The following is a 12599-nucleotide window of genomic DNA, read 5'->3' on the forward strand; positions in this document are numbered from 1 at the left end:
CATATTCCTCATACCATATTTACCCACTTGTTTTAGTGTCCTTTGTATTTGTGTTGTTGTTGTTGTTTTTGATTAAGTATTATACTGATGATTGCCAAGTGGCAATTTTTTCAGTCTGTCATTTTTGTGTTTATTAGTTGGCATCATACTGGAAGAGATTTAAACAGAGTGTACTATTAGCATCTTGCCATGTGAGAATGGTGGGTGCTAATAGACAAGACTTAGAAGTAGCCCCCGGGAAAGATCCACTCATAGCATCCTACTGAGTCTTCCAAGTTGCATCTTCTGTATGAGTTGGGTTTTTGTTTGTTTGTTTGTTTGTTTGTTTGTTTGTTTTCTATGCTGGCTTTAGTAAACCTTATGACCACCTTGGCTCTTGAATGCTTCTTTTTGACCTAAGGAGATATTATAGATGCATTGTGTTATTTCTTAGTGCCAGACTTAGAAACTAGTAGCAAGAATGCTACTAGGATATTATTCTGAGATATTTTTCAACTGTCAAACTTAAAACATTACAGTTTGTATTTGTTTCTTTATTAAAAACCATGATTTCACACTGATAATTTCACACACCTCCAATTCCAGTCCTACACTGTTGAGTTGGTTGGACTTACCCTCTCACTGTGTGTGTGTGTGTGTGTATCTCTGTGTCTCCCTTCACCGACAGCAAGCTGAATCGGTTGTTATCTCCATCGTGTTTGCTTACTGTTTATAGTCCCTTTCCTGATCACAACAGACTGCTGCTGCCACACTCCAGACCCTGCCTAGTGTGGACTTCTGCAAGGCTGCTAGCCTAATGCCACACCAGCCAGGCACTGGTCAGTAGTAACTTTGGGACTTGCCTACTTCTGAGCAATAGAAAGATTATTGAGATGGAGAGAACTTGGAGGGAACCTTAAAGGGCAGTGTTCAGCGTCTCTGGGTGAGTGAGTCCTTCAGTGCGGATTTACTTTTACTGAGGCTCTTTATTCACAGAGCGCCCTTCTTATGTAACTCACTCTTTAGCCGTTGACAAAGGTCCTCTGTAAATAAGCCTGTTTAGTAACTTAATATTTATCCATTGTGCCACTACTCAGAATTGAGGGGATTTTTCCTAAAAGTTGTTTTGCCACAATAGCATTAAACCATGACTGTATATACCTAACAAAACTTAGGTCAGAAAACATTCCATAGTAAGTAAATGTAGCTAATGATATTTATGAACCAGTAGATTTTAAAATACTAAATGTACTAGGAAAAAATTGATTCAGTTGAGATCAGACAGAAGTTTTTAGAGTAAAATTAACTTGGGAGTAAAATTAACTAGCGGTAAACTAATCAATTTTACTGTTCCTGCTCCTTAACTTACTGGCTCTTAAAGGTGTTCTTTAATTAATTTAATTGTTCTTTTTTCTGGGGTAAGGGAGTGTTTGACTCCCTCAAATATGAATGTATTTTATTATATCATGTTCTACAATAGTCTTAGTCTTGATAATGCTTGGATTCTAGCGTTTTATTTTATCCAGCACCCAATATTAATTTCTATGTGCCTGGTAAATATTTGCTATATGGAGAAATACCAAGTTGACTATATTAAAATTTTTAAGCAGACTTAATTCATGTTGTTTTTCTTGTATAAAGCCCTTATGTGGTAACCAGAGCTGGCACCTGGGGCGTGTGAACATAGATTCTGCTGGGGGCTTCCCAAGACGGTCAGTGCATTCCTAATAAGGAGACTTGGTGAACATGGTATCTTTCCAGAGGTTTGGACTCAAGTAGCTGTAGTCTTAGAGATGATATCAAAGGTGGCCTTAGCAAAGTTGCCCAGGGTGGCATTGTGGCCCCCAGCTGATGTGTAGTAGTCAGCTGGTATCAGTTATCAGCAGCACCTTCTTGGGCACAGGAGCAGAGACAATGGCAGTGACTGTGGTGGCAGGGAGAAGACACACCAACACACAGCCACAGTGGCCGTCACATCACATGGGACAGTGAGGACTTGCCACTTTTGTTCCCCCAGCCTCTGTGCACAGGGACGGTGGAAAGCTTGGCCAAGATGATGGACCCTTGAATGGCAGTGACTACCTTCTTGGGGCACTTAACACTCAGACCAGCATGACCAGCATGTAATCCCCATGTCTTAGGGTTTTTATTGCTGTGAAGAGACACCATGACCACAGCAGCCTTTAAAAAGGGAACATTATATTTGGGGCTGGCTTACAGTTGAAGGTTTGGTTCAATATCATTCTGTCGGGAAGCATGGCTGCACACAGGCAAACACTGTGCTGATGAAGTAGCTGAGAGTTTTTCATCCCAATCCAAAGGCAACAGGAAGAGTGACAGTGGACCCTGAGTTGAGCATCTGAAACTTCAAAGCCCCAGACACACTTCCCCCAATAAGGCCACAACTCCTAATAGTGCCATTCCCTATGGCCCATGGGGGCCATTTTCACTCAAACCACCACACCCCAGTAGTGACAAAAGCCTTGAACCTGGTCTGCTGGTCTGCCCCAACCTAATCCTTTGGGGACATTGCCTGGAAAAAGTCAAAGATCTCACGTTTCTTAGTAGGCTGGAAGATCAAATGATCTCCCCCAGGGACTTGGTCCATATGTCCTTGACCAGCTTGCTGATGGAGATGCACTCACTCACAGCCTCTGGCCTTAGCTTCTGAGGACCCCTCCTCCTAGGCCTGGGCCCTCCCACCCACCACACCAGCTCTACCTGCTGTTTCTGTTTTCTTGAAGAAGCTATATTTTAAAAAATAACTTTAAGTTTTGAAAGAAAAATGGCAGAAAATAAAACCAAAGATTCTAAAGATATTACTTAGAAATATATATTTTTTTGTTTAATATGTTTTAGAAAATAGCGTGTTCATCACTTTACAAAGCACAGCCACACTTTAGAAGAAATTTACTTTATCTAGAAATGCCACTCAAATTACTCAGCGCTGACCCCTTCCTGTCCTCCTAGTTTAACAGAATCTTTGTCATGTATTCATGCACTGGCAACTCCTCATTATTTAAGTACTTCACAGTTGTTGACATGTTGAGATTATTTGGGTAAAGGAAACAGCACCCATTTTTAAAGAGACTAATTTGGTATGAAATTGTCTTTAAAGAAAAAGATAGTCATCATGTCAGTGTCTATGGAGGCCAGAAGAGGGCAGCAGATCCCCAGAAGCTGGCGTGAACACCTGATATGGGTGCTGGGAACTGAACTCTGCTCAGCTGCAAGAGGAGCAAGTTGCTGAATATGAAGCCATCTTGCCATAGCCTCAATTCAGTATTAAAAGAAGAAATTTGGATACAGAGGGGAAATGCATAAACAATTTAGCCACTCTCTTCCTAGGATCATAAGTTTGTTCTGTGACACACATAGAGATGTTTAAGAAAACTTGATTAAACATTTCTTTCTCTTGTAGACATTGAGTGTATTGCTGTTTTGAGTTTTGTTTTGTTTTTTGAAGAAAACATTTCTAAAATTCTCTTGCATGGTATTTTAGTTCCTATATTTGTGATGATAAAATAAAACCAGTTGTTTATGTTCATATGACATATTTAAATGAATAATTTCTATACTTTTTCTGAATTCTTTATGCCTTTATTGCTCTTCACCATTTTTATGGGCATAACCACTGGCAATATACTTAATTTTTCATAATTGTAAAATCTCAGTTTAGAGCAAAAAAAGTTACAAAGCCTTATATAGTGTTCCTGGAGCTACTGTTGGGAACAGGATACCTCAATAGTTTTAATTTTGTTTTTGTTTTTGTTTGTTTGTTTGGTTGGTTGGTTTTTCAAGACAGGGTTTTTCTGTATAGCCCTAGCTGTCCTGGAACTCACTCTGTAGACCAGGCTGGCCTCGAACTCAGAAATCCGCCTGCCTCCGCCTCCCAAGTGCTGGAATTAAAGGTGTGCTCCACCACTGCCCAGCTTAGTTTTAAATTTTGAATATCCAGACATTTGCTAACATCATGTTGAGTTGTAAAAATTCTGCAAAGTTCTTACATGACACAAGGCAAGGAATACATGAGGGAAAATATTAGCACAAGTACTAATACCTGACCTTCCCACGTTCAGGGCACGGCTGCAGCTGTCCAAATACAGCATGATGCAGGGGGTCCGTCCATGTCACAGACATGTCTTGCTGACTGACGTGCAACTGTGAACTCACACTCTGGCCCTGTTCTAAAGATAAACCTTTCTCTGGCAGCTGGTTGTCATGGTGTCAGTCACAAGTGACCAGTGTACATAGTCCATGAAACCAACTGAGAGAGCAGGCCTGCAGCTTCTTCACCTCTATACAAGGAGTTGCTTTCTCTCATGCTTAGTAAGGTTTAAAAAATGGTTAAAGTTTCATTAGCAGGGCCCTGCCTTTTTACAGCGTAGGTTAATTGAAGTTTCCTGTGAGAAGTTACATCTGCCAGTGTAATGAGAACTCCTGAGGCTTTGTAACTTGAAAGTCTTTCATTTGAAATTGAATTTAATTCTAATAAACTCGGTATTGGTACATTGTTTTAGAATATATGTGTAAACATGCTACTGTATCAAACATTAGCCATTATGTCTTTAGACTTTTATAAAAATGTCAGAATAGAGAGCACAGAACATTTTATAATGGACAATGTTAAATAACATTCCTTTTGTGATTTCTCCTCCCTTGTGCTTATACCAACCTGTTGGTATTTTATAGGGTTGTTTTCATGCTGTAATTGAAGATAGTGTAGTTAGCTTTACAGAGCTGACCCACTGTCCTAGCTAATCACAGCAGAAGTGGACTTGTCTACAGTAACTATTCTTCCAGTTGCTTCTTGACACTGAGAACATAAGTGTGTAACTGTTTATGCAGCAACAGCTAATAGCTAGCAGAGTTATATATATCCACTCTGGTCTAATAGCTTGCAGAGTTATATATCCACTCTGGTCAAGCTCTGCTGCAGCCAGCAGTGAGCTTGGCTGTAGTTTGACATTTTCTCAGAATGAAAAGGTACGGGAAGGAGGAAGATCATGACAGTAAATAGTTTGAGCTTTGACACCCACAGCAATTTTGGTTCCATATGCACTACCTACTTGGAGTATGAATTGGGGAATTACTAAACTGTATGATCCATAGCTTCCTGATGTATAAGCCAAAAGTCACAATAGTATCATTTTTGGATATAATATATATGTATATAGTTTTAATATATCATACTAGTATCCATAGTATTGATGAATATCATGAGAATTCAACATGGGAATTACGTTACCATAGGAATCTTTTAGCATAGTTAATTGGAAATTGTCACGGTATCTTTACATACACAAATGCTTTATGATTAGAAGTTAATTTTTTATTACTATTTGGGTGAATTTATGAACATCTTTAAGATTTGGAGGGCTAATATTAACTAAAATTTTAACTTAAATTTTAAATGAGACTTTAGAAACTTTTTTTATTTTCAGGCCTGTAATTTAATGTAAGTTCTAAGGCTAGTGACTGCATTGGCTTTGTAAAATTTATAGGATTTATAAGATTGATTTTTATGGATGCCAGGAACAAGTGATTTGTATAGTATATTCTCTTAAAGTTTGAATTTCACACTGATTTGTAAGTATCAGGTATACTTAAGCTGGGGAATGGACCAAAAGCACAATATTCTCTTCACTCCTGACAGCTGACATCTGTAAATTAGTGCTTTCATTATGTTCTAGGCCTCTGGGATCTTTTCTACAACCCAGGATTCTCCAGTGCGTCTTTGAAATGAGATACCCGGAGAGTAGTATTGTTTATTTTTTATTACAACTCCAGGACCACAAGTAGACAATTCAGAACAGAACTGATTCTTTTCAAAGGAAGAATTGTTACATCTTCATCGAATACTTAAAATGATAATTTTACAGTGGAATATAATAGTATCTCCTGTAGTATGGATACCCACGATATAGTAAGGCATGACATGCTAGCAGGTAGTTAGCAAAATAAGACAGCTTAGATGTCGTGCTATTTTGTTGAACCAGTAAGTAGGTAAGAATTCAGGGGCAGAGATCCCTGCCAGCTAGGGCATTTCATCCAGCTGTAGCCCAGCTGTGTGCCTGCTGTGTCCCTGAGCATGGCTCATGGCATTCTTAGAAGGCTGTTTCTCAGGGTTGAGGCGGCCTCTCTGTTGACGGCTGTGTCCACCCCTTCCTATCTCTTAACTCTCATTCTCCTACCCTACTGCTTTCCGAAAGCTTTCACTTCTTAGACCTAGTTTTCCTCTTTTTCATGTGCTGTTCCAAAATAGTTACATTGTGGTAGGGCTGGTGAGTAGAGTGTAGGCGCGGCTGATGCAACACAGCGTCTTTCTTTGTTCAACTGAGGAATTACATTTACTGTTGCAGAAATTGCCTTGTTAGCAAAAAAAAAAAAAAAAAAAAAACCCAAACAAAAACTTTTAATCTCCAGCTGTCTGTCTTTCTACATCCTGTATCCTCCTCTACCTCTCCTGGAGTTCTGGTTCTGTTCACCATCCATTTTCCTACCACCCAGTACTCCAGAGGCAGAGGTAGGTGGATTTTTGCAAGTATGAGGCCAAGCCTGATCTTCATAGCAAGTTCCAGGACAGAGACACTGCTTCAACAAAACAAAGCATGAAAGCCCCGAACTATTAGCTCTTTGAAATATTATCCTTAGGTTGTTAGAGGGTCTCTCCCAACTTACAGGCTTATCTTCTATCATGAAAAGTTAACATAACTCTACTGTGCTTTTATGTTACTACTTCCAATGTTAGTGTAGCCCCTGTGTATACCGGACATCTCTAGAACTGCAAGTCCACTTAGGCAGCTGCTTATAGTAGACTACTTGTTGGTAACATTTTGTACTTGTATGCTATTAGCACTACATTTCTAAGAGAAAATATCTCAAGTGTTAGTGTGGTGTTTTGAATCAAAAGCTACCTATAGTACTATGGGTTTGGACCAGAGTTCATATTCTATTTATCAGTTGATAGACATGTGTAATCATATGTATGATCTCTTGGCCAGGTGTCTCTTTATAGAATCTAGAGATAGCAGCTACATTTCACGGTAGCTAAAGGGTACATGTGGAAATGGATGTGTAAGTGTGTATTTAGAAAAAAACTCCTTAATTAGCTGGATGACAATAATAAGTCCTGGGCAGATGAGATGCCTCAACAGGGGAAGGGGATTGCTGCCAAGTTTGACTTTTGAAACCCGCAGGTAGAAGGAGATAACCAACTCTTGAAAATTGTCCTTTTACCTCCACACTTACAACATACATGTGCACATTTATTTGCACATATGTATACACATAAATACGTACACACACAAAAAATAAATGCAAATCACTTTAATAAAAATAAGTTCCTCTTCTCTTAGTATTCATCATCAGAGGGCAGGTTGTGAGGACAGTCACATCACATGTATATTGGTTTGTCTCACGGTTGATCCATGTATAGATGATGAAGAATACAAAGGAGACCAATGCAATATTGAAATGGGCATTGGGAAAATGTTTAGAGGAAGGAGTTCTTAGTTTGAGTCAGAGAGAGTAAGGACAAGGCAGACAAATGGAAAAGAGAAGGAAAGCCAGTCTCAGCTGAAGAGTGTCAGGGTCCACAAGGACACAGGGCATCTTTAAGAAGCTGCAGATTGTGCAGCGTCTGCCATTCTAAAAACACCTTGCTCTGAAACCTACTGTGGCCATTTACTAATTTGTTTATACCTAATTAAGAGTTCTACCATGAGAAAATTGTAGGCTCAGCATGGGAATAAATGTACTGCTTTCAGAGCTGCTACAGTGTCCACATTGAAATAACATTCATAAATCTGGTATGTAGTACATAGTTAATGTTAGCAACAGTTTTTATTGGTGTCCTAGCCATTTTTAGAATTCAATCTTCCCTGTCAGCATTCTGTAATGAAATGTTCTGGGCTGGTTGTTCAGTTTACAGTGCTTTAGACAACAGCCCTCTTTTGTTATAACGGAATCAGAAAGACAGAATTTTAAAGTAGCTTAGCTCAGTTTATTACTCTGTTTATTCAAAAACTGAGCCTGAGTTAAAGAGCTACGGTGGCTCTGTGACTCAGGTACACCGCCTGGCAACGGTCTCTTTCCATTCCAAAGTGTGCTGAAAATCACCGAAATGTCAGCCTATAGCACTTGCCACAGTTTTGAGCAAAAATACTTGGTAAGCAATTCCAAACTCAGTGACAGGTGGGCAGAGGGATGGGGCAGCTTCAGGTTGCTCTTTGTCACTGGGGATTTCCTATGCAAACAAGCCTAGGTTGAATAGTACTCACTCTTTAAGTCTCATCTACTTCAGTAGTTAAGTGGCACCCAACAAGCTGTGCATGAGTGCTCAGTAAGGAACTTATACATCCTTTAGTGGAAAAGCAGATGTTAAAAGAATTCCTTCTCTTCTAGATGATTGTAATTAATTAAATTCTGTGGGGAAAAAAGTTCTTATGAAGAACTGAATTTAGCTAAGAAAGGAAGATTCAACAAAAATACAGGAGATGATAGGATTCAAACCGGTTTCATATCAGGTCTTTGAGGAGGGATAAAAAGGAGCCACCATAGGGGCTGAAAGATCAGCAGAGTGTTTGGAGCAGAGGGAGCTAATACAAAACTTCTCATGTCCTGGTCATGAGAAGAAAAGCTGTTTGCAAGGAACCCAGACATCAAGTGGAAAGTCAATTCTTTCCCTCAAGTAACTCTGTCTTATGATAGGATGGTATTGTTTTAAAGATGCATTCAAAAGAAAATTGGTTTTACAAACAAAGCTATTTTAGACCAGCACAGCTGTCCACTCAGGTCGAGTAGTATTAGGACTGGACAGTTTCGTGCGCTTTTTTGCATTTCTTCCTTTGAATCTGGTCTCCTTGGAAACTTGATGTGTTGGATTGCTTAGATTGGTTTTTTTACTATTGAAAAATCCAAAGGCAGAGAGAATCTTATCCTGTTTTCCTGGCTGAGAGTTTTGTGTGGGTGTGTGCACTGCAGCTGTGCTGTGGGTTTCTTGGCATCTAGACAGGGCAGTTCTCCATGAAGTGCATCGCAGAAGGAAGAAGCCTTCGTGTAACAAGGCTACTTTGACTGGATTAGGTTCAGCGGAAGGCCCCTAGGCCTGGGCTGCTGGCTGGTAGCCTGACTTGTTTGTCTCTGTGGCTCCAGCAGGCTCAGCCCATATACAGGTGTGAGGGTAGAGATGTGTCAGAAAGAGAACATAAGAGCTTTGTCTCAGTATAAAATTGCCACTTAGCAATACAGTTTTTAAAGAAGGTTTTTATTAGTTAATTATACTTTGCTTGTTTTTTTTCTTTAAAGATCATTGAAAAGGGCAGTGTGAAAACATTGCATGCAAATGTGAATTTAGCATTTTCTATAATTTATGAGAATGCTCTTTTCCTAGAGCCTTTGTGCACAGATGGATCTGCAGCACTGCATCTATCACTTCCTCCTTGTCTTTAGCCCCGTTTGCCCTCTGGTGTGGTTTTCCCCAGTCTTCACATTAAGTGCAGACAGTACGCAGCTCTCCATTTCTCAAGCCTTCCGTTGGAACAGCTTACCCTTTACACAAGCAAGCAGAGAAAAGCCTCCAACTTAATTCTTATGGTCTCTTCTTGTTTATACCTTTGCTCTTGGTTGTTGCTCTCAAAGTGCTATAGAGTAAGCTTCTATCTTAGTGTGCCTGTGTTCAGATCCAGTCTTTACTAATGTGGTCCCTCTCTGACTTTCTGCCTCTTCCTAAAATAAAATACAATACAAACCAAACACAGGTCAGCAGGGTTATGTCAGATCTTCAGAATTCTATGGCTTTTATTGTAGGCTTTAGTTGATGTAGTCAAGCCAGAGGACTTACCTAATTCATCCTCATTCACACACACTCTCTCTCTCTCTCTCTCTCTCTCACAGACACACTCATTTACCCCCTCCCATTTTTTAATGACTAGCATGATTTAAATGTTTCCTTCCCTCATCTTTCTTCATTTCTAAGTTGCCCCCCCTCCCTGAATCTTTGCCCAGGGCACCTAGGTTTCACAGGGGTAAACAAGTTCCCCATCTGATCTCTGCTGTATGCTGTAGTGCCTGACTCTCACAGGGTGGTTCTCTGATTAGATAAAGTGCCAATCAAGTCTATATCTAGTAAGGTGTTGCACCCATGGAAATGAGTTGTTTCATCCTTTAAAAACTCTGTATTGATGCTTATTTTAGAATTAGTTTTACTACAGTCTGTCTAATTGTTTTATGTATTTTTTTCTGTTTTAGATTGTACGCATTTGGGAAAACAGGAGTGGGCCTCACTATTTTCAGCTTACCATAGAATGCTAGATGCTCTTTTACTACCACTTATTACATCTAATTGAAAATTTAATCTCTCCCATATATAGATGTGTTCAGATCTTAGTTTTGAAAGCAGTGTGCTTTAAACTATATCTTCTTTTCTGTGTTACAGTTCACAATTGGACACTTGAGGATACCCTGCAGTGGCTAATAGAATTTGTTGAACTGCCACAATATGAGAAGAATTTCAGGGATAATAATGTGAAGGGAACAACACTCCCCAGGTCAGTAGTCACCCAAGGGCGTTGAGAAATGTGATGTAGATGCAACCTTTCAATTCAATCTGAAAGAGACTGCTGGGGCTGACGGGAGAAACAAAATACTATAAATATATCTGTTTGAAGCACTTTATCTTTTTCTTATTTTACTATGTATTTATTCTTTGTGTATGCATGTATTGTATGTATGTATGCATGCGCGTTTGTGGCGTTAGAGTGCAGATGACAGTGCATGTGTGTAGAGGTCAGAGAACCATCTCTCCTGGACCTTTTACCTTGCTTTGTTATCAGTGTGTGCACGCAGCAACTTAGGAGGCCCCCAATTTACCGAATATTCTCTCACTGCTACCTTCTAACCTGCCCAGGCAGTGAGCACTGAGTGAATCCCTCTCCCCTCAACCTACCCAAAAAGGCTTCTTACCTTCAATTTGGTTTTCAGTGTACATTGTTCATCGAAACAGTTGAACACTGAGTGTAGTGAGAGCTTTTCAGCTGCTGCTAGGTAAAAGCTCCTGAAGTAAGAACTGTTTTTAACATCTATTAAAAATATTTAGTAAGTCTCTTAGTAATTTTACTTTTGTGTGTGTGTGTGTGTGTGTGTATGTGAAATGATAGTGAAATGCTGACATTAGTTATTAGTTAATTATTATAAAATACTTTCAGTTTCATAAACTTGGCAATTTTAGTAAGTTATAATAGAAAATAACTTCAGAAGACAGTAGCTCATCAGTATAGTAGTACAACTATTACCCTGCAGAAGGCTTTCAGTATCACAGATGAGCTTTCAACAATGATAATCAGTATGTGAACTGGTAAATATGTTGCTTGTGTATTGAAATTTATATACTGGAAATATCTTGTTTACTGCATATTATTTTTTCTATATACAGGATAGCAGTTCATGAAACTTCATTTATGATTTCCCAGTTGAAAATCAGTGACCGGAGTCACAGACAGAAACTCCAACTCAAAGCGCTGGATGTGGTTCTGTTTGGGCCTCTGACACGTTAGTATTTCTCTCATTCAGCGATACAGAGTGCAGTGTGCCCCATCCTTGTTGCAGAAAGCAGACAATAGAGAGGAACAGGGAACCAAAAAGAACCATTTGCTAGCCATGAAGGAAATGTGGCTTGTAGGATGAGCTTTTCTGCCATAGAAATAGGAATTTTCAAACTAGTTACTAATATGAAAAGCTATGAAACTGTGGCGGACCTGAGAACCTCTCAGAAGCCAAAATCTAAACAAACGCCCTGAGACTGTAGTTGTCTGCAGTATGGAGCACTGATGAGAGTAATTTATTACAAAACCGCACGCTCGAGGAAATGCTTTATGGTGAGCGATTGATTCCCCAGCTTGTGCCTCAGTGACAGTGACCTGGCCTAACTGAAGGAAACGGAAGCAAGTTATGGGACCCCTTCACTCTGGGGGGTTTTCTTTCAGTAGCATGAGATCAGTCACAATAAGGCCTGTTATAGCCATACGTGTTTTTCTTTGCCTTCCTGCAGGTCTTGTATAATAGATAGATCAAATAAGCATACGGATTGTTGGGAGAGTTGTGATTTTATAAAGCTAGAATTTGTAACTGGTGGAAGGAGATATTTAGTTTTGTTTGCTTTGGAAGTCTGCTTTTCTGTATACTTACATTGTATTACACTCAAAAATTAATTTAAGTATCTGCTTTTTTTTTTCTTTTTGTAGGTCCACCTCATAACTGGATGAAGGATTTTATTCTCACAATTTCCATAGTAATTGGTGTTGGGGGTTGTTGGTTTGCTTATACACAAAATAAGACATCAAAGGAACATGTTGCAAAAATGATGAAAGACTTAGAGAGTCTGCAAACTGCAGAGCAGAGTCTCATGGACTTACAAGAGAGGTAACCGAGGCATCTCACTGCATGTGGACGTGGTGGCTAACGCTGGGAGGTGGGGCTAGGAGGATCAGGCCAAGGCCATTGTTGGCCGTGTAGCTAGTGAGATCAGGGTCAGCTTGTCCTACTAAGAACTGCTCTCAAAATCCAGAATAAAACAACATTTATTACCAAAACCAGTCCTAGCTGTGATGTCACAGAAGTAA

The 12599-nt window shown here is 39.6% G+C and overlaps 1 protein-coding gene across 1 annotated transcript in view; it reads left to right on the plus strand.

Annotated features, from left to right (window-relative positions):
- Stim2 (stromal interaction molecule 2) overlaps positions 1 to 12599 on the plus strand; it is a 125818-nt gene that overhangs the window by 97162 nt on the left and 16057 nt on the right. Inside the window, exons 4-6 of the mRNA XM_021162824.2 lie at positions 10418 to 10529; positions 11414 to 11529; positions 12222 to 12399. Of these exons, the coding sequence (XP_021018483.1) occupies positions 10418 to 10529; positions 11414 to 11529; positions 12222 to 12399 (406 nt within the window). The remainder of the gene's footprint in view (positions 1 to 10417; positions 10530 to 11413; positions 11530 to 12221; positions 12400 to 12599) is intronic.

The sequence above is a fragment of the Mus caroli genome, unplaced genomic scaffold (assembly GCF_978045245.1).
Source record: "Mus caroli unplaced genomic scaffold, Mus_caroli_1 scaffold_4, whole genome shotgun sequence".
NCBI classification, from domain to species: Eukaryota; Metazoa; Chordata; class Mammalia; order Rodentia; family Muridae; genus Mus; species Mus caroli.